Source organism: Tympanuchus pallidicinctus, unplaced genomic scaffold (genome assembly GCF_026119805.1).
Source record: "Tympanuchus pallidicinctus isolate F22 unplaced genomic scaffold, pur_lepc_1.0 scaffold1, whole genome shotgun sequence".
Classification (NCBI taxonomy): domain Eukaryota; kingdom Metazoa; phylum Chordata; class Aves; order Galliformes; family Phasianidae; genus Tympanuchus; species Tympanuchus pallidicinctus.
Genome location: NW_026294618.1, coordinates 64,572,659 through 64,594,308, shown reverse-complemented (window position 1 = coordinate 64,594,308; position 21,650 = coordinate 64,572,659). Strand labels below are relative to the sequence as shown.

The window sequence follows — 21,650 nt, the reverse complement described above, 5'->3', positions numbered from 1 at the left end:
TTCACCATATCTGAAATATACCATCTCTTCCTGCAGATTTATACATTTGGTTATTTATGGACTGTTCATTTCCTCAATTCTTCCTTTCCCATTTCATGATATAAGTGATATAAAAAGCTATGTGACGTCCCATAGTTTGTTTCCCACACACTGAAGGAGCTAAGAATTAAAGATTTTTACTTATTAGAAAAGCTTCCCCTTAAAATTATTGACAAGATACAAAGCATTTGATTATGCCACTGTATTACCTTTGTGTATTTGTAGGAAACACCCGATGTTCTTCTGCAACAGTTTGTTATCTTGTTTACCACAGTTTCCCTTAAGAAAAAAGAAAAGAAATATTGTATTAGGAAGGAATGTGTTCCCTTCATCAGCTTTCACCTCTCTCCAGGTGATCCCTATCATCAACAAATCATTTTACCAAACAAGCTGCAAGCTATCTTGTTATCTTGACTTTTGGCTCTAAGCCACCGTGATTAGTACTATTCTCTACCACAGCGTCAAGGTGACTAAAACACCTGTGCCTTTATTATCTTTGTAATGCATGCCTCTTTATATGGACCTTTAGACAATAATAGTTTGGAAAATAGCTGTTTGACAGCTGATGATGCCAGCTGAAAAAACAGAACTTCAGTCTCTGGAAACCAAACCCTATGAAAGACTTTCAAAGCTTCCCAGTCACTTACCTTCTCTCTTTTTTGTAGAACAGCAAGATTATTAGGCATGCAGTGAGAACAACCAGGAGGACACTCAGCACAGCACCAACTGCCTGACTTCTCCTTGAAAGGCCTTTATATACTTGGGCTTCCTGATCAGATTGGCCCTCGTGGATTCCTGGAGCAATGGTTGATCTAATAATATAAATATGGAAGAAAAAGACTAAGATCTACTGATGAATTATATCAGACAGAATTAGAAACGTATTCAAATTTAAAACATCATACCATCCTGTCAAAACTTATAAACTCCCCTAAAATCTGTTTATGAGTATGAAAAAAAGGTATGTACTGTTGTCTACATTCTGGAATGCTTTCAAACAGCACATAAAACTGAGATTACAGTTGAGACTTAAGTACGATTAAACACTTTAGAGCTTAGACAGCAGGAGCTACTCACTCCTCACAAAGCTGCTGCTTTGGAATCAAAGCTGTACCTGAGCAAGCTCCATTAGCTACAGCAATTATTTCCCTTCCACCTGACAAAGGCAATACATGGACCAAACAGCCTTCGCAGATAATCCCTTGCTTAAACCAGAATGAACAATTTCTGTGTTTTTAAAGACAGCAACCAGAAAGTGAACCGTCCTAGAATTATTTCATTACTGCTACCCACAGTTTCAAGAACACGGGTAAGCACTGAGACATTGTTTGGCTTTTAAACTACTGCCAGACATCACTTCATTACTCCCTTTTTTCTACAGATCCAAAAAGGATCAGTTCCATTGGAGAAACGCCTCATTTTCCAAGACCTGCAATGATTTTCAGTCTGGCCTAAAGAAGCAGGCAGATAGAGGGGAAAGCCATTTTATCTTGCCCTGGCTTTGAATTTTTGCAGAGAAAAAAGGCAAGGAAGAAAAAACTCACTTAAATGCTCGTTACTTCTCTCAGTAGATTAGAACAGCATCTCAGCTACCGTACTTTTTGCTTATTGGGAAGAAGAGTATTCAATTCCACTGTACCTCTTCATTATTTTCAGTGCAAACAGGAAAGTTTGTTTTGTTTTTAAAAGCTTCCACTCCTGCCAACTGTGGTGGGACCAAAAAACCCCTTAGCTTAGAAGTGCTACATTCAGAAAAAAGTAAACTACTCACATTAGTGGACACACAGCAGATGTGTACCATGTAAATAAATACTGACAGTCTGCTGTCTCATGAAGAAATTCAGGGATGCCTTCCTTTACATGAGGACTGCAGTGGAATAAAATTGATGAAGAGACAAACTTTGATTTATCTTTACCACATCTGGAGTCTGATGAAAATGTGACATCCAAGTCATCGTCTACAAGAAGAAAACATTAACAGTTCAGTGCTTCCTTAAAAACAGTATTAAGGCCATACCCTGTCTCGCTATCTCCATAGTGAACAATTTTTTCATAGTATCAAAATTATTCTTTTTAAAATAAATCCTGGTAGACAGACTTAGGACAACTTCACAGAAGTCGTTTAGTTTATATATCATGAAACACGAATCATTTTTCAATGAAGTAATTCAAGCAGAGGATCAAACACTTCCAGACAACAAGTACTTACCTTCAACATAATATCTAGCTTTTTTGGCCCATGCAATTTTCCGAAAGCGGCGTTCACTAGTTTTAACCTGGCAGATGTTTGCTTCAGAGCACTCTGGGAAACTTGAGTTCGTGATACCAGAAAGTTGTATTTCATATACATATTGATCTCCGTTTGTTCTTATGTCACCAGAAGCCACGTACAACCTGAGGAGGCAGAGGGCAGGTGTATGCCAAGTCTAAACATGCAAATTTTGGTAATTCCCAAGCCAACACACTAGCAGTAGTGGTAACTGCTACCACTAAGGTGAATACAGATTAGTAATAGATTCAGCAGCCAGAAGAAATGCAGGACTGAGGTTTCTTCTGCGTATTACAACTGACTATTATACTTAGCAGTAGGCCTTTCAGGATTGAACCAAAAGCAAACTTTTCTAGTCCTCAATGGGTAAATGAACACTTAAACCCAATACAAAAGTACTGTTCAGCAGCTCTCACACAGACTACCATACTGACCATATAATCCATACTGAGTGCATTCTGTAGCTCTAATAAACAGCTTTCATGAACTAACAACAAACCACCTTCTCCACGAGGAGAACTAGATCTACTATACGCGCTACCAACTGCCATTTACAATCATAACCCTTCATGCTGCTGGTGAGACTGAGAATGCTCTCAAACTCAGAGCTATTTCTTCTAGACACTGCTCAAAGGCTGAGCTTTGTGAAATTCAACTTGACTTTAACCTCATATTACACCACACTTCTCATTTCATCCTGACTTCCTTTACTCCCCCTTCCAAGCAGGCTTGATTGTATTTGATAACATTACAAGCACAGAGGAACACTTTTGTTCAGTTGCACCAATCCTGCAGGCAGTTTATTCTTCCTGTAACATTCATAGAAATATTTCCTTCCATAATGATAGACTTGATGCTAAACACAGTAATTTATAAGAGTTTTTGTAAGAGTTTTTGAAGCAGAAAAAACATGCAGTGTGCTGTGCCATCAGTGTAACTGCTGGCCTTTCTTTCCCTGTCTTGTCAAAGTTCAGTCAGACTTCACTATTCCTCCAGAGCTGTACTCCTTTAAGGTTTCTGAATCAGGGGTTCTGTTTCCATATAGATCTGCTGAGCAAGATGAAAGGCACTATATAAAGAGTGAAGGAGCACTGTAGCTGAAAATTAAGATCTGACACTGACCTGATGACTATATGTTATGGAAAAGAGAAATAATCCCCAAAAGTGTATTAAGGTCAAGATAGTATACACACAGGCATTAGATTTGTCTTAATTTCCCTATGATATGCTCAAAGCTTTAAGCTCAGCTGTATGTTGCAGTAGCAACCAGACTTTCAAGTCAGTTGTAGTACAAGGCTGACAAAATTCAGTGCTATCCCCATTTAACAACTTGGAATGTTCAAGGCAAATCAGAACATCCACATCAAGCTTTCACGTAGAGTTCTACAGGACTGTATTTTCAGTTGTTTTTTTTTGTTGTTGTTTTGTTTTTTTTTTAAACTTACTTGTTATAGACATTCCCTAACGAGAAGTTTTTCCCAGTCGCAGGATTAATAACTGTTCCATTCACTACTTCCACCTCCTGTGGTTTCAAAGCACAAGCTGCACGTGTGTCCCAAATGATGTAGTAAGCACAGTTTTCCTCATCAATCCTGCCAAATAACAAACAGTTGATCATTCCAGGAAACAGTAACAAGCATTTACTATCTTAAGAAAAGACACAGCTATTGGCTCATGAATGAGAATCTCCTGCATAAGCATCATGCACACTGCAGTTACCTGATTGCACTTAAATTCCCTGCTTCAAAAGTTTTAAGTCACACAGTGACTTCTTGATACTGAAACACCTTAGCTAGCAAACGTGCCAGCTTGCTCTAATGCTTTGCACTTCATCTGGCCAGAACAAGAAATTAGTCAGATTTCGCTGCCTGGTTCTTTGCCTCGTGTGGAGCCTCTTGTTCAGTTCCCTTACTCTACAAGGAGACCAAAACCAGACAGCAAAATCCATCAAGCTTTCTTAGTACTTGCGACCATGCACATATACCTCACAATTGAGACAAATTTATATTGATGCAATAGGAAAGCTTTGGTAAATAATAGAGCAAAGCCGTTTTTTAATTAACCTAGCTAAATAATCAAGCTAAGTGCTGTCTGCTAAATAGATTTGCAGTAAAATTACGAGCAGCTGTACTACTACTGACAACAAAAGAGTATCTCAGCCTAATTCATAAGTAGGATACCTAGATTTTTTGCCTAGACCATTTAAGACATACAGAATATAACTGTTTGTGAAAGTGAACAGGCGCAGAAGCTTCAGAAGATTTGTGTCTTACAAATATAGACTAAGATTACTGTCACAACCCTGAGACTCAGCTTATTAAAAAGTACAACAGACTAAAGCAGCCAGCAATATACTGATTTGTTACTCACCTCTGCAGCGTGGGCATGCCAACGGTTTTTGCACACCTCAATTCTATAATTGTCATTATTTTCTTGTTTTTCCTACATTCATGTCCACCAGAATAACTAATATACACTCTATCACCTAGAAGAGAAATAGTGACACTCAAGTTTTTTGTAAGCAGCTGTCAAATTCCCTTTGTGCATGCCCCATACTTCGTTACTTTACATCACGTTCTAGGTCCCCCCCACCTCAAAGATCATACATCAATTACAGCACTTGTGACACTTGAGGCTTTCACACTGATGATTATTTAAAAATCACTCCTCAAACCCCTGTACTCACAAGTGCCTTGAGTTCAGGATGCCAATACGAGTATAAACATTTTTTACTTAAGATGTCTTTTTTGACATCTTGAAAGTACATAGGTCACTCTGAAAGTAGTGCCTTTTATTCATTTCTATGGAAACTACAATAGATGCAAGTTTTCAGCTACATAACACTGTTTTTCAAAGTAGTCACCAGTACTAACTATACATTTTTACCAGCAATAAACAGGAGTCTGCATGCCATACAAATCTGCACCTCTGTCACATCACTAACATTCACCTCTGATATCATGAGCCAACATAATTAAATATAAGGCATTACCTTCAGAACAGCCCTCATACTTGCCCCAACCCCACATCCAGGCAGCTGCTGAAGATCTCCAAGGAGGGAGAACTCCACAGCCTCTGGGCAACCAGATGAGCCAGTGCTCATCACCATATCACAGGAAAGGAGAAAAAAAATCCTGATATTCAGACAATTCCCCTAGTATAACTTTCACAACACTGTTGTTTTACAGTTTTTTTCATGGCTTAAATGCCTCTGATGTGTGGCAGAAACTACTGTTGTTTTAAAACAAATAAACAGAAGATTTACTGACAAAAACATTTTGAAGATGAGTAGAACCCTATACTTAAGGACCTTTATGCCTAGGTTCTATGATATAGCTACCTCATAGCCCTCTACAGAAATAGGAACATAGCACTCTACAGTAACTGCACCTGTCACGTTCAGCTTCTGTGTATGAACAAGCCCAAGAACTTCAACATCTCCATTGTTGCTTTTCCTACAAATACTGGCTCTTTCAGGGCAGCCTGTGGGTCCTTCATATACCCTCTGACAGAGATTCAAGTAGTACCTAAACAAAGAACATAATAGACAGAAACTTTAAAAGTAATTTCAGCTAAACTGACAAAACAAAATATGAACTTTGTAGATTCCTTACAGGAAGCTAGCTATACTAAAAGATCAAACATCCAAAGTAGCTAAGGAATTGATCATATGCTAACAACTAGCAGATTATTCCCATCATTTTCAAGTAAACAATTCTGTAGAGATTAGTATACTAGTTAGTTTTGACCTAGGGCAAAACTAGAAATTGAAATCAAGTAAAGAAATATCTAATCTTTTCAGCTACAAAGCTTGTAGTGTTCTCAATTTAAATCTCTTCCTTTGGAGTTACACCAGTTAAGATTTATTGTATCAAAAAAATTTAGGAGCAAGACAGTAAATGAAAGAGTTTTTCAACGCTACAGTTCACTATACTTTTAGAATTAGATGCTCTGATTCTTGCCAGTTCATTTCTATCTGCTAACTGGAGAGGTTGACTGACATTTACATTTTCTTAAGTTGATACTGGAGAGATCTTTCTACCCTGCCTTTACAATTGAGAACAAACCCTTCTTCAGCTTTAAACAAAATATTACATGCTTGACTCAAGAGAGAACAACTGAATCAGTAAGACTGTTTATCAACATAAGAGTCAGAAAAATTGCTTTTAAGCTACATTATGAAGATAGTCCTTTAAGCAGAAAGCCTGTAAGAAAACTTTTAGTTTAGATTTGCTTCTCCTTTAAAGAGGAGTACAGTATATGTTATATATATGTTATATATATAGCTATATAACTTCAGCTATATTGACCAGTAAGCTACTGCCCAAGAGTTGCTTGCTACTCACGAATTTCCATTGTGATAAAAGACCCATGAGCCTGTCAAGGAAGAGAGCATTCTCAAGTCATATGTTCTGTGTCTCTGGACAAACTTGCACTCCATCTTCTTTGGAGGACAAACAGCCTGTGTCCTCCATTCAAATGTCACAGCACAGCCAAGCACATCACTCAGAAGGTGTGGACTCCCACTGCCAGCATTTTCATCACATACAAAAATAATAGTAGATGCCCTTCTTGCAGTTGCTATAAGAGGGGAAATTGGAAATAAGAGTATCTTGCAAGAGGCTTCCATACACAGATGGATTTTAAAGTCTGATACCTCACAATTGCTATGCTAATCAGATACAGTTTCAGATAAAGCACAAATGCTTTACCTTGCAATTTTCCTTCCTAGGATACATTTTCATGCTTTTTAGGAAGTTATGTAGCTCTTCCCTCAAAAATAAAGGATCTCTGTCAAAGCAACTACCACTAATGACTCAAAGCCACACATTCTGAAGGCACTAATGTTTTTCAGTCGTTTGAGTAAAACAGGTTTATTCCATAGATTCACTGTCTTGCACATTCCCACCAATTCACTTACTTGCATTACACCTGAAGTCTGCTGCCCTCCCACCGTTAACTCAGATCATTATAGGTGAGATATAAGAAGTTCTTACCATTCACACAAAATCCCCACTTCTCATCTCCCTGGTAGTCCACAGTTGTAGCACACCACGGCCTAGTCTTTTCTTCTGTAATACATTTATCATAGCTCTTCCCTTTGTACTTGAAGGGAAACACACAAAGCTCTCCTTTTTCTGTCACTGAGAAAGAAAGGTAAGTTCTCTTAACAACATACACAGCAGAACAGCATGCACATCCAGATCCAAGACAATATCTAACGCCTGTACTTCAATACTAAGAAGAATCACGTGCAGACAATAAGCACTGAAACAGTCTAATTCCAGTCAACTCTCAAATACAGTATGCAGTTAGCTATGATCACCCCTACAAAACTGTTGCACACTTTTCTAGGGGAGAAGTGTTGATGTTGCAACTCAGTACGGTACACACTACTGAACAAAACTAACTTCCTGCTAAGGCATGAAAAAAAAAAAATAGATCTATGTTTCCCTCATTTTCTGCAGTGAAACTTAGATTTAAGGGTAAGAAGAATGACAAGACTTTACATAATGAGACCATCCACTGCAATCTCACCTGGAGGGCACCGATCACCTCCTGTATACTGCAAGATGACTGTTTCGTCTTGGTGGCTATAATCCATTTTCATTTCCTTTATGCTTCCAAATGAGGACACACCACTTCCAGATGTCATACACACTGCCCCATCTTTGCATTTTCCCTGGGACAGATCTGCTGCTGCCTTACTGCACACACTAACGTGGTATCTGCTGGATCCAGAAAGTACCTATGGGGACACACCCAGAAGCATCACAAACAAGGCTGCCTCTTGGAGTCTGGAAGTCAATACACACGAGGAACTACCGAAGTGCTTCATTGAAACTCATACAGTAATTGCATAAATGCAGATAACTGATTTTGTAAGTCCAAACTTCATTAATGTGGCAAAGCTTCAGATAAAAGAACATCCACAGGGACAATGAAACAGCACATTCAGCAGGCCCATCATCACGTTCAAAGCCAAATTAGTACTCTTCAGTGAAAAGTTCTCCTTCCTTCACCTATTAATAAATTCATGAGCTTATCTCAAAATCACTAAGAGCCAATGCTCTAACACTTTTCCCTCTGTTAAAGGGCAAATAACTACAAACATTTCCATCTCTTCTCACACCCCAGAAATTCTAAACAAACAAACAAACAAACATTTTAAGAAAGTGTTACCTCAAATGATCTTCCAGAAAGGCTGGTCAAGTTAAAAGTATAGTGCAGCTGCTCATCAGTCACAGAACAGCCCAAAGTTTTCACTCGATCAGGGCACACAACTGGCGTTTCCCACTCAAACACAAAACTGCAGTCAAGTTTTCGTATCATCTTTGGCTTCCCCTGTTGCCAAAGAGCACAGCAAGAGATAAGATTAGGCTTAACGTTGGAAAATTTTCATTATTTCTACATTACTCTTATCCCTCCAGAAATCCCTCGTTTATTACTGAGGTTAGATATTCCTGACTGTAGGACAAATTCCATACCTTAATATTACAACTATTACAAAAAGAAGATGAAATTTCAAACTTATCTGCAGAAAACAAACTGGCAATTCAAGTAAGCTAGCTGTCTTATTAATCAGGGTCAAGATTTTGATGTTCAGCTTAGTTGCATACAGGAACAAAACATAAAGGAGCTGTGTTTCTTCATAGTAACGAACATTCAGTTCACGAAGTTAAGATACAGACAGAAGGCTGTTTATTTTGTCATCCAATTTTAAATAAAAGCAAGCATGGCCTGTGTAACACTCAAAGCTACCTTGTTTCAGCTCATCTTCTGTCTTGATAAAAAATGGTCCTACTGAGCACTTTTAACAAGCTCTCATTTGTCAAATATGCTCAAGTGCTTCTCCACCGTTTTTCTTAAATGTTCTCAAAAATCAAGAAGTATCAGATTCACAACATCACGTGACTTCAAAATGTTTGGTGTCAACAGAAAATTATTAGTATCTGAACGTAAATTTTGAGAGCTGTGTATGATCAGGAATTGCATCACAGGTGAAAAATTTCACAGTATCAGCTTAATAAACAACTACACTAGTTCTTGTATTAGCTCATGGTACAAATTTCATTGTGCTGTTGTTTGGGTTTTTCTTACTTCAAGTGTAATAGAACATTAAGTTTAATGCCAGCAGTAAGTTATCCCTATGTCATAGTGATATATGGAATGTAATCCTTACAGTGGAATGTAATCCTTACAGCTGTCAGTACTTGATACTTTCAAGCCTAAAGTTCATGCATTATGAAATTTTGCCTAGTTAAGAATACAAATATTCCTTGCTTAGTCTCATGCTTGAGTGCATGAAACAAGTCCATCCTTATACGCTAGAAAAAAAAAGTTTCAGTTTTAAGCAATACTAATGCTAATGGTTAGTATTCCCCATTGCACTCCAATATCAACATTAGTTTAACAAATGTCTTACCAGACTAGTTCCTTGGCTGCAGTGAAATACAATAAGAGAAGTATAGTTCAATTTGTTGTTTATCTGACAGGGAGTAGTGCTGTTGTAAGTGATGTAAACTTCATTTACTGCCTCATTTAACTTGGGAGGTTGAGTAACGCGACCAATATCCTGCACAAGCAAAAAAATGCATGTTAGGAGACCTATAGGACATACCTAGATTTCACAGCAATTCAGAGATTCAGATCAATTCAGAGATTTATCTGTTTGATTGACATAGGAGCACAACTACTACACACTTTTGAAAACTGTGTACCATACTTAAAGAATAGATATTATATTTCAATCATATCAAAACAGAAGCTGTGCAGCTAAAAACTCTGTAACCCCTTTTGATTGAGCTTGATGAAAGCCAGGGAGTTTTTGCATATTAAAGCATATATATGTGTATATATATATATATATATTTTTTAAATCATTGTACTAATACTAACAATTGAAAATTATGTTAATACAACACACTAAGTTCCCTAGATCAGAATGGTTGTTCATGGAAAACCATCTCAACTTTTTACTTGCATCTTCTAAAGCTCTCAAATAAGACCTCAAAACATAAGAGCTTCCAACATCTCTTAAGGTAACAGATGTTTCTCAATATTCTGTCACTGCCTTATTATTCATCTAGCTGTCAACTACTTAAAAATTCTGAACACATCTGGGAGCATGCTAGGACAACAGCCTGCTTCATATCACAAGTGCTACAAATGGAATCAAATGCACAATTTATGCACCATAGAATAGCAGACATTTTGCTTTCCAGGCTCAGTACATGGCATGCAGCAATACACAAGATTGCAAACAGTTTTTTCACATCCATCAAGGCATGGAACCTCTCAACATCCAAAAAGTCACTTAGGTTCAGGATAGGGAATTACCACACTTCATAGGGAAAAGCAGTGAAAAATAATTTTGAGATTTTAATTTTGTAGTCCTTTTTTATCCCCTCATCAATCCACTAGGTTCAAAATCAGCATCTGTGATGACAGACCAGTTTTAAACTAGCAGGAAAATGTGCATTCCCACAATTCTATACATAATACTTACTATTGGCAATTCATTAACAGGAACCATACAAACAGCTGCTCCAGGTGGGCAATTAACATCTTTGATAGGATTGAGAGGCTCACAAATGTTGATGTAGAAGTCCGGAGAAACATCTGATGCATCTCCATCCACAAATGCCTCATAATAACCAGTGCGATGGATCAGAGGAGACAGGTCAATCACAGAACTGCCATTCAAAACTGAGCAGCTCACCTATGAGAAAGCATGTTTTAGTGCTTTTATTCTATTATTGCTTCCTTTGACTTAACAATCATTCTTTCCCTTCACGGAGAGAGAAGTAGAATTGCATTTAAAAACAAAGTTTCATTCAAGTAAAGCAGCGCTTCTTAAGGCTCCTGTTTGGCTGTAGATACCAAGTATCTACAAGCTACACATGAAAAAAAAAAATAAAATAAAATAAAATCAAGCTCTTAAAAATGATTCTAGGATTCAGTCTGTACCAGAGTAACATCGAGACTTAAAACTCTGCCATGCAGCCTCCAACACAAACAGTCACTATGGTCTTCAGAAGGGTAATGGATCTTATGGCTCCACTGATGTGGGGAAGATGGCAACAATTTCCAGTAAAAATGTTTGGTTATAAAAACATGAAGTTACTGTACTGCAAATTGATGGCTTGAGCACTGTTTCCTCAGAACCCACTTCAAGTGTTCTTTGAAGTGCATAAGCTCACTGACACTTGAAATCTTGGAAGGCTATTTATGTTTATATGCTGGAAGTTTCATTATTTGCTCCATTTCTGTTCAGTTTTTGTAAAAGTGATCATCACTGCTACCTAGCCATTACTATTCTGAAACAAGTTAAAAGTTACTGTGGGTGAACTGTGAAGTGATCAGAAATCTGTAAGTGATAACTGAATAGAATTAACAGGCTAGAAAATAATGTTTTCAAATGCTGATTTGTATTGTATCATATATGTGAAACATACTGAAAAAGAAACCAGAGTTGCATAAAGCAGAATTCCTGTAAAGACTGAAAGTGGGGATATTATCTGTCAAGGAAGGGAAAACTGGAAAAAACAATCGTAACAGACCTAAAGCTATAGCAGAACTGAAATATTTGTGAAGGGGAGGGGGAAAACTTGTCAGAGAACAATGGTCACATTAAGTATTTAAGTAAGAAGAAAGATCAGAGATTCTTAAATGTAGCATTCAAGTGTTAAGACATTTGTGTTCCCTGAGCTACAGTGTGAATTTAAAACATTTAACCTTCCACTCCTAAGGCTAGCTTCTACTCTGTGCAACTGGTAACAGTAACAATTTAAGTAGATAAAATTCATTACAGTACAACTAGCTCAGACTACTGCCAGGAACACCAGTTCACCTGGAGTTGATCAAGTTATTTCACCTTGATAACAAAGGATTTGCCTTTGCAGCGTAATACAAGGCTTATCAGATAGTCATTGCACTTAGCAAAACCTGATCAGACTTGCCTGGCCTTTCATCACTCACTTAGCATCTCTCTGCCTGGGACTTGTCTCATTTTCTATCTTCTACTCAGCCTGATCACTCTCAACCTTTTCCTGATTTCTGGAGAATCTTAAGCATTCCTAAGAAGTTGCCTATGGCTTTCATTTGAGCTGTACAGAAGAGCAGTTAAGAGATTCCAGACTGAGGTTGATCTAAGAAGGTAAAATTTTAAACTTAGCTCACCATGTTCACAAGTTTGCCAAGTGCTGTTCATCTCTGCAGAACAAATTTACGAGTATTTGAGAATAAACCCAGGTTTCATACTAGATGAAGAAACCTTTCCCTCAACAAATTTAAAACACATACCACTATTGTGTCTAAATCCCTCCCCTCCTCTCAGAAATTTAGTCACAAGTATTTTACAAAGAAGTAATCCTTACCTCTTCCTCACAAGCCAAGAAAGTATGCCAGGAAAAGTAACTAGTGCATGTCTGCTCATCAAAAGACAGAAAAACAGGCTGGCTGTCATCCCCTGAATCAGACTTGCACACAAAGCTAAAATAGCTTTTATGTTTCATTCTGAGGTCTGTAGGACAAGGATCGCCATCTTCATAAACAAGCTTTAGTACTTGATCTTCATAAGTTAAAGTTTTACTTAGTTTTCCAGCATTCAATGTTTTTGGACCATCAGTGATGCAGACAGCTACAGTTTATAAGAAAAGAACAAAACAGATCAAGTCCTATGCAACTACCTTTCCAAACAGTGCTACACATTTACCTTACTGATCAACAGGGAACTTAAGGCTCTAGCCTTATTTTAACTTCCATAGAAAATACTTTTTTCACATTATCTGGACTTATCATTAAACTGAGCTTAGTGGCACTGAAACGAGTACTGTCTTCAATAATTTAATCAGTAGAACATATTATAACCACATAGCAATCAAAAGCTGTGCTTAAATGTACTTCTCTGAAAATGAAGATATTAACAAAAATATCTGATCTATACATAAATTCATTAAGATGCCCCCAAAAGAAAAACTGCTACTATGTAAAAAAAAAAAAAAAAAAAAAAAAAAAAAAAAAAGCAATCTTAAATTCATAAGCAATACTCCTATTTCAGCATTTACAAAACTTAGGTAGTGTCATACATAGTGTAAGACAGAAGAGCTAGCAATCCAGCCTGCCAATAAGAATCTTAAGATTCTAGTTAACCACTAGTGATATTTCAGAAGCATTCAAAAAAAAAAAAAAAAAAGCTAGAAAGAGGACTGGCAAGAGGCTGAAGTGTGCATACAAGGCTGAAGGCAGATGCATTATAGCAATAGATAGCAGGCAGCAGTTACTGCTGTCGGCTCGCACCATCTTCCTTTTCATAGGAACCATAAAGTTTAGCAATAGTGCCAGTCTCCCCTCACCTCCAAAAACACTACTCATCTTTACAGATGTAACGGAGACTGGAAGAGAACGCATTTAAGGTTCAAAATGAAATCTGAAAAAAAGACATTGCTTTACTACTTATAACAGCTTTTGGATCTCTTTCTAAGCCAGTCAGCCATGCAGCTCACTCCAGTCCTTATGTTTCCAGTAAAACTTGCCATGCACATTTTACTGTAAGCTTGTATATAAATATTTCTTTCAGTTATGTCAGAGTCCACTACTACAATAACAGTGGTATGAGATGCTTACCAGCTCCATTAGCACATGAGCCTTTAGCTTCAGCACAAACATTCAACTCAATTTTTCTGTTGTGTGCATCAATGATTGTATAGCCAGACTCCCGCTTCAGTGATGTCAAATCAAAGAGGTGGCCTACAGACAAAACAGGGTACAGCTCAATCTTTTTGCAGATTCAAAGTAACGACATTACTTTGTATTAAAAGCTTTCAGTAGCTTCATTTGGTGGGAAGGTCAAACAGCACCTATTTGCTTGCTAACTTAGAAGGCTAGCAATTATGAGATCGTATCAAGAATTAGAATAAAGCTAGTTTCAGAGCAGATGTATTGCAAGCTTTCTATAGATCTTTTCTAACAGCTATTTTAGTACAAAATATTTCTACCCACCAACAGTAAGATTGTTGGCCACTATTCAGATGTTTCACACTTTCCTCATTTAATAAAATTCTTTGAGAGCAAACAGTTACGCTGCTTCCAGCTGCCTCACTCACATACGTAGTTCTCAGGCTCTCTCCTTACCTGTTGCAGGATTCGTTACCCGGCAGTCATTTTGCACATTGCTTTTAAGAGGACACGCAGCAGCAGTGAACCATAAGAAGCTGTATTCACAATCTTCAATGGCCATTATAAGTTCTGGCTTTGATTCCTAGACACAAAACAGTGACAGATCCATCTCTGCAAAGTGATATTGTAAGGTTTCGTGTCACAGGGTCAGACCTAAAACCTCTAGCTGAGCTCAATTCAGACATGAGTCCTAGGACTTAACAGCCCATTTGGGACCAGCATATTAACTATTATAGTAGTTTGCCACAGTGTAGCTGTGCAAAGGATGCATCACATGCACAGGATGGTACAATATCCCAATCAGTTTTACTGCTACTGATAGTGAGGTAAAGGCAGCCTAGTTTAAACAGTGGAAAGTCCAAAAGCTGAGGATGAAACATTTGAAATGGGAGTAATTAATGACTAGGCATAAAGATGAGCAACCAAGGCTTTAAAACTACAGACAGTAACACTACACACTGGCACTGCCCCAGGTGCTTCTCAAGATACAATACACTCGCCTTCAAGATGCAAACATTTTGAAGGCATTTCAGATGATAAGAACTGCCAGCAGATTGAGCAAAAAAAGATATCTCTTAAGAGATGCTCATCATTTAAAATATCATTCCATAGTCTGCTCATAAAGCTGTCTCACAAATAGCTGGCAAGTAGGGAACAGCTAAGAACTGCTCCACCACTCTCCACACCCACGGTGGCACAAATAACTCAAAAAATATAAAACCCTATCAGGAGAAGCCGACTTACAATTTTGCTTTCATCACACTTGAGGCGCAATATTGTTGTTTTCCTGCGAATTTTATCTGGACAAAGCTCCCCATTAATATATTTCAGAGTAGAAATGCCATTTTCCCACCGGGGTCCTTCAGCCACTTCTCCAAGGCTTATACATTTGATACCTTCCACAAGGGAGGCAGCAGCATCAGGAGGACAGGAACCTATACAGATGAACAAAACCACTGCATTATTATTTCAGAAGTTAAGGCCAGTTTGCCGGGAATAAAAATCCACCTACAGTTACACCACAGCTGATCTACTTCCAAACCAGCACCCAAATTACATTCACTGTAGATTCCTCCCCTGTCTCCAACCCTAACCACCTCTACTTGTAGCTAGAAAACATTTCACTCTTACGTGCAGCACCATATGGTACTAAAGGCTTGCAGACATTGATGTAGTATTTCTTTGTAGAAGTAGATATATCAGTTGCCTCCCAATTCTCTCTATGCCGTGTCAGAGATGAAAAGTCATAGAAATTTCCTTCATCATCCCTGTAAAACAGAAAATTTTAATTAAGAGGTATTAAAGTAATTCCAGTAACTTTAGAGTTGTTATTCACAATAAACTTTATCCCAGAAACTCTACAAAGAGCGTTGTGATGGAAGAGACTGCACCAGATTCACTGGTCCCCCACAAGCCTCAAATTCAGTACAGACAGAAGTCACCCAACCTACAGCAAACTGCCCATGTACACACAGACCATATAATGCATGAGTAATTTTTAATTTCACTGGAGCACACACTATGCATGCCAAACACACGATTGACTCATTCTGGAGTAGAACCCAAGCACGGTATCCCAGGCAACTACTAACCATATTTGAGTACATCACTAAATCTTTTTGAGTTAATATTTAGTTGAGAATAAAACTGGCATTTTTTCCTGGAGTTTTGTCTGATGGAAGTTCTTAAACAAGAAAGCCAGTGATACTTATTAAGTTACTATAGTTGAATATCCACACTTATAAAAAACTAGTATATTCAGATTTCTAGCACCAAAATCAACATAGCTAACAGTTCACTTTTATACCAAATTTATTCCTCAGGAAACTCCCAAAAGTATTTTTCCTTAGTTAAATATTAGTTTGAAGAAGTACAAATAACATGACAAAATTACTCAAAATATTGCTTTAGGATTGAATGTCACTTCAGCTACTAACAGATTAAGTCAAAAATACAATAGCTAAAGTAGCGGTATTGCATGAGACTGCAATAAGACTATATACTCATTCCCACCATCACACAGTCAAGCTTTACTTTTGAGAAAACAGCTTACTTGTAGGAACACTCAGTAGATTTAACAGGTGGGCAGGCATATTGCGTGTGCCATTCAAACATGTAGGTACAATCTGGAGTTTCCTTCAAAAATACAGGCTGAAAGAACAAAATTCAAGAGGAATTTTCTCTTATTTAAACACAAAACCAAAAACATCTCAGTCTTGCTTCAAGAAGGTGCAGCAACTTCTATTTACATACCATCTTAGAAACATACAATGCTTCTGATCTGAAAAATATGGCTCAAGAAGCTCGAAACAGTTTTTTTTCCCCAAATCCAAATTTATTTATGTGCACAATTCTGATTAAAGAGCAACCACTAAAAGCTACCAGTTCCGCTATGAAACAAGGAAAAGGAAGAGCTGGAAGTAAACCCAGGCACCATTCTTTATGAACAGGAAAGTAAGCACAAGAATAGAGCGCTATTAAAAACATCAAATAACCCAATTATTTTTTATTTTTATTTTTTTTTTTCCTCTGGCCATACACTTCTTGCTTTTCTGTGGATTTTTCTCTTTTACTTCCAACAAACAGACTGCTCTGAGAGAACATCCCTCACCAACATCTCCAGGAGTTTTGCTAGGAGCAGACATTTCTTAAACGCTCTGATTTTTCTTGAGGCATGAGGAAGGTTCCTTCCATAAATAGCTAGTTCAGTTATTTATTAAAGCCTCAGAAGAACTTCACATCTCCTGCCTAGTCTGTAAGTGAATAAGCAGTTCTTGAAGGAAGCCAGTTCACATTCTTCATCTTACCCTCCCGCACATTACAAAGAGAGCAGTTCTGGAAGACAGTATATGCAGGAATTAACGTTTTGCAACTAACCTCTGATGTAGTCTTGTCGCAATAGAATAATATGGCAGTTGACCTTTCATATATTTTATGACATTGTTCTCCACTGGTGTAATTAATCATTATTAAACCATTTTTGAAAGTCAGTTTCTCTGTAAGCAAGCCTAGAAGTAAGGAGTGGAGAAAAGAAAGTTAAACAACTAATCCAGTAAACACAGAACTGCAACAGACATCTGGCAACAGAGTTACACAGGCAGCAGATACACGTATAATAAAGTACAGACAGAAAGACCTAGACATTCCTCTAAAACAACCAAGTTATTTCTTATATCCTGGTATAAGAGGAATGAACTCAACCCTTTTTACATGGTAAGATAAGATTTCACACTCTCTCTCTTTATACATAGATTTTACTTGCACATGAAGTAGAAGCGGTAGGGTATTTTATCTTACAAAAAACACAGGATGAACCAGCATATAACTGAAGCCACTATGTGATAAACTAATAGCTCTTACTATTCTTTCACTCTTCAAGTTCCTTTCAATCAAGTGCCATACCTGCTACTTTTCTGAAGGCGTGGTCCATCTTCTTTACTTGACATGATGACACAGAACGGGCCTCTGGTTTGCACTGTTCTGTTATTTCTCCACAAACTCTGAAGTAATAGTCATATTCATTTGTACTCACTTTTATGTCTTTATTGGAAAGTGGCTTGAGATTGTAAACATGACCATATCTTGGATCTTTCACCTGGCAATCCTCTCCTTTAAAGGAAAGTTAGAAATTTAAAATACAATTCAATATCTATGAGCCATAATTACCACTAACACAAAACGTAAGTGCTACACTATATTTCAAAAACCATCTCGAGCTGTCCTTACACGCTCTTCCTTCACTATAGAAGGTTATGGGCAGAACCAGACATACCAAGTCCTTGCTTAATTGTCTAGAAAGAACAGTGAGGTCAAGGCTGAAGCAAAAGTTGCCCTAGATGTCAGTCTTGCATTTTCCTTGAAAGTTATGAGGTCTGCAGAGTTAGTAAATAATCAGTATAGGAATTGTTACAGCTTCAGGAAATATTAAGGTCTATGAAGATAAGAGGTTTGAGGAAGTTCTAGCTTTATGTATGTAACCAGCTGACAGAAAATTCATAGTATTATTGCTGATTGAATTCTAGCAGTCACTAGTGTCATATGATTACTGTTTTTTCATTAATCCCCTAACAAGTACAGAGACATTACGACACAAGTTTCTCTCCCTTCAAAGCCATGACTCTTGTCAACTGTATCCTGCACAGTAATTGCATATGACAGAGCAGCATCTTAGCAAGCATTCCACTTGCACTACATGTAGGTAACTGACAGTGTCAATTGCATCTAGTACAGCTGCAAACAGGTACTTCACCAAAAGTCTGGATATTACACAAGGCATTATCTGCAAGTTGTAAAACAAAGCCTGTAAAGACAGAAGATATCTGCATGTTCAACTTTCTAAGAGCCAATTGACTACCACAACTAAAACTCAATTCCTTCTTGCGTGTCCTAAAGTCAACTGTAAACTCATATTGTCCTCTCTGGTCTCTCCATCATCTAGTAAGAGTCACTTTCACAACACTTTGCACTTTTCAGGGAGGACGCCTTGACAGACACAGGATCAATCACACTCATTAAATCTAACACCAATATTTGCACAGTACAAGCAAGTCTCACTGCGATTGAGATAGCACTATGATTTGGTCAGAGAACATTCTTGAGTCCATTTAATTATCACCCTAAATTGCACTTTAGGTATTTCTGGGCTGGACCTAGGCTCCAAAGGAACTTCAACACAAAAGTCAGCATCTATCACTGAAATATTTGCAGGTCAAAAAAAACAAATATAGCTTCACTAGGTATTTGCTTCTTGTACAGATCTGTTCTATATTTTGAAGCTTAACTACAGTTACCTTCTGCTTTGTGAACAGGACAGGCTGCCAAGGTTCTCCAAACAAATACAAACTCACAGACATCTTCTTGCTCCAAAACTGGTGATCCCTACAGAAAAATAAGTTGTATGAAGGAGATGTATGAACAACTATATTGCAAGTCCCAAAACATACAAGAGATATTGCAGTTGCATAGTCTAAAGACACTTCTATCAAACTTCAGTACCCTTTTTGCACAAAGCTGCTATTGGTGGCTCAAAAATTCAGAGACCATTGTTGTGCACAAAAACTCTAGGAAGTAGTTGAGAGGAGAAACAAGAGAAAAAGCCTCTATACAAGACACTGCATTTTAGAAACAATGTCTCCATTACAAAACAAATAGTAAAGTGTCTATGTTGAAAGTCCAAGCTCAAGTCTTTACTAGCAGCTATCAGCATAGCAAATTACCATTGTTTGATCGCACTGGAATATTATACGTGTAGAATAGCGTTGCTTATCTTTACACATATCACCGTTCAAGTAAGTAATGCTAAGTGACCCATCAGTAGCAGCCTGTGGATTTATCTGAATGACTCCAAGGTTCTTGCTTTTATCAGCAAATTTCACACAGGATCCTATGGCACCACCTACAGGAAAGTAAAAGAAAACTTTAGTTTAGTACAAAGCTCTGACAGCTAGTTACCTTCATTGATCATAAGACAAAATAATGCAGTAGTTTGAAGAGAGCTTCAAGCACTCAGAATGGTTCAAATACCCAAAGCTCAACACAGCAGATGCATTTTTATGAATGCAGAGACATTGTCTGCCTAAAGGCTTAGAAAGTAAGTCACTGTCCTGCATTCACTGGGACCTTTAAAAGTGTACAGATCTGTTACCTAGATTAAAGAAACTTGCTAGAAATTCAGAATTCATTCAGATAAGAGACATCAACTTTTAGCTTGCCTTTTTAAAAGAAAAGTCAAGATACTTGTAAATACTGCTCTTAAAACATTTACCCCAAATGCCTTCCTACAAATCTCAGTGCAAGAGCCCTGGTTAGTATCAAGACTGCTCTCAGTCTGAGAGCTCTGTAGTATTTTCACAGCCTTGCACAGACTTAGGTGAGGTATGTCAAGTTCAGCAACTTAACAGGCAGGATTTAAGTCATCTTTTTTAAATAACTCTGCATAGAAGGTCTGGCATGAGAACTCAGAAAGTCAAGTAGTGTTGGCCACTTGGCTTACCAGGGCATCCAGGCACAAAAGGCAAAGGCTTGCAAACATTCAAGAAAAACGTTCGCTTCTTCGCATTCTTTGAAGTATCTATAGCAACCCATGGTTCATTCTCTTTGCTCAGATCACTTAAGTCATACTCATTACCAGCAGCATCTGGAAGAGATGAGGCACATACAGTAAAAACTGGAAGACCTGCTAACATGGGTGCAACAGCACTGAGTTTCAGACAATACATTTCATTGATAAATCCAGATAATTCAAAGGGTTGTTCAGAATCATATTGGATATCCACTGAGAAAGGGTACTCCTTGCATGAAGAAGCAACTATACTAAATGAAAAAAACAGAGTTCCCTTGATTATGAGCAGTTTAGTTACCACAAGTAGCTACTTTAATTCACAGCTTCATTTTTTCTGGAGACAATACAAAATTAACCCATTTTCTTCAGTTAGACTGAAGTGACACCTATTTTTCACATTAGCTTCCTTCCCCTTCAACCTGCTTCAAACAGATTAGTTCTCCCTCTCTACCTTTATGAAGATCTCAAGTACTGACTTACTCAAACCAGGCATCCTTAAATCTTTATCTAAATGGTCTCCTCCATAAAAGCCTGTGGTGATTAGTTAATCCTTCTAATAGTTACTGCACAGAGCCAACCTGAATCTCAGGTACATACTTACCTGTAACCTGGCAGTCTACAGGAGCAGGAGCACAGGCCAGAGCTGTGTGAAACTCAAAGAAAGTATCATGAATGTTCAGCCTACTGTTGATCTCTTCACGCACAAACTTAAGCTCTCCAGGATACGAATCATTACAAATGAAAGTCACCGTGAACGTGTCTGATTTTCCTGTAAAACAAACACTTAGCTTCAACTTCAATTTAATATTCTCCAGTGAAGCAGCAGCAGGTAACACTTCAAGATAGAATTTCTAACAGCTTCCTGTTAAACTGCTTCAAGGGCAACACTACCTTCTGTTTTTACATTTTCTGAATGACAAAAAAACCCCACCGTCTTTAGATAACTGTCCTAAAATTCATAGCAGTCACTGACAACATTGCAAAATAGAGAATAGAACACAGACATATTCTAAAGAGCGTAATTACATCCACTGAACTGTACTTCCCACATCTTTGACAGATTTATGGAAACAGAAAGCCTATAAAACATCAAATCCATTG

At 37.7% G+C, this 21,650-nt stretch overlaps 1 protein-coding gene across 2 annotated transcripts in view; it reads right to left on the bottom strand.

Moving 5' to 3' along the window:
* The window catches only part of IGF2R (insulin like growth factor 2 receptor), a 53,677-nt gene that overhangs the window by 1,834 nt on the left and 30,193 nt on the right, over positions 1–21,650 (bottom strand). For both annotated transcript variants that reach the window (XM_052683661.1, XM_052683669.1), the window contains exons 23-47: positions 21,151–21,318; positions 20,481–20,624; positions 19,705–19,883; positions 19,279–19,366; positions 17,891–18,097; positions 17,366–17,496; positions 16,542–16,639; positions 15,620–15,756; positions 15,233–15,423; positions 14,444–14,570; positions 13,937–14,059; positions 12,688–12,950; positions 10,818–11,030; positions 9,735–9,884; positions 8,492–8,653; positions 7,847–8,057; positions 7,306–7,452; positions 6,655–6,889; positions 5,699–5,835; positions 4,679–4,793; positions 3,754–3,900; positions 2,249–2,433; positions 1,811–1,997; positions 687–851; positions 249–318 (exon numbers count right to left, since the gene is read on the bottom strand). In XM_052683661.1, coding sequence (XP_052539621.1) covers positions 249–318; positions 687–851; positions 1,811–1,997; positions 2,249–2,433; positions 3,754–3,900; positions 4,679–4,793; positions 5,699–5,835; positions 6,655–6,889; positions 7,306–7,452; positions 7,847–8,057; positions 8,492–8,653; positions 9,735–9,884; positions 10,818–11,030; positions 12,688–12,950; positions 13,937–14,059; positions 14,444–14,570; positions 15,233–15,423; positions 15,620–15,756; positions 16,542–16,639; positions 17,366–17,496; positions 17,891–18,097; positions 19,279–19,366; positions 19,705–19,883; positions 20,481–20,624; positions 21,151–21,318 — 3,980 coding nt within the window. The remainder of the gene's footprint in view (positions 1–248; positions 319–686; positions 852–1,810; positions 1,998–2,248; positions 2,434–3,753; positions 3,901–4,678; positions 4,794–5,698; positions 5,836–6,654; positions 6,890–7,305; positions 7,453–7,846; positions 8,058–8,491; positions 8,654–9,734; positions 9,885–10,817; positions 11,031–12,687; positions 12,951–13,936; positions 14,060–14,443; positions 14,571–15,232; positions 15,424–15,619; positions 15,757–16,541; positions 16,640–17,365; positions 17,497–17,890; positions 18,098–19,278; positions 19,367–19,704; positions 19,884–20,480; positions 20,625–21,150; positions 21,319–21,650) is intronic.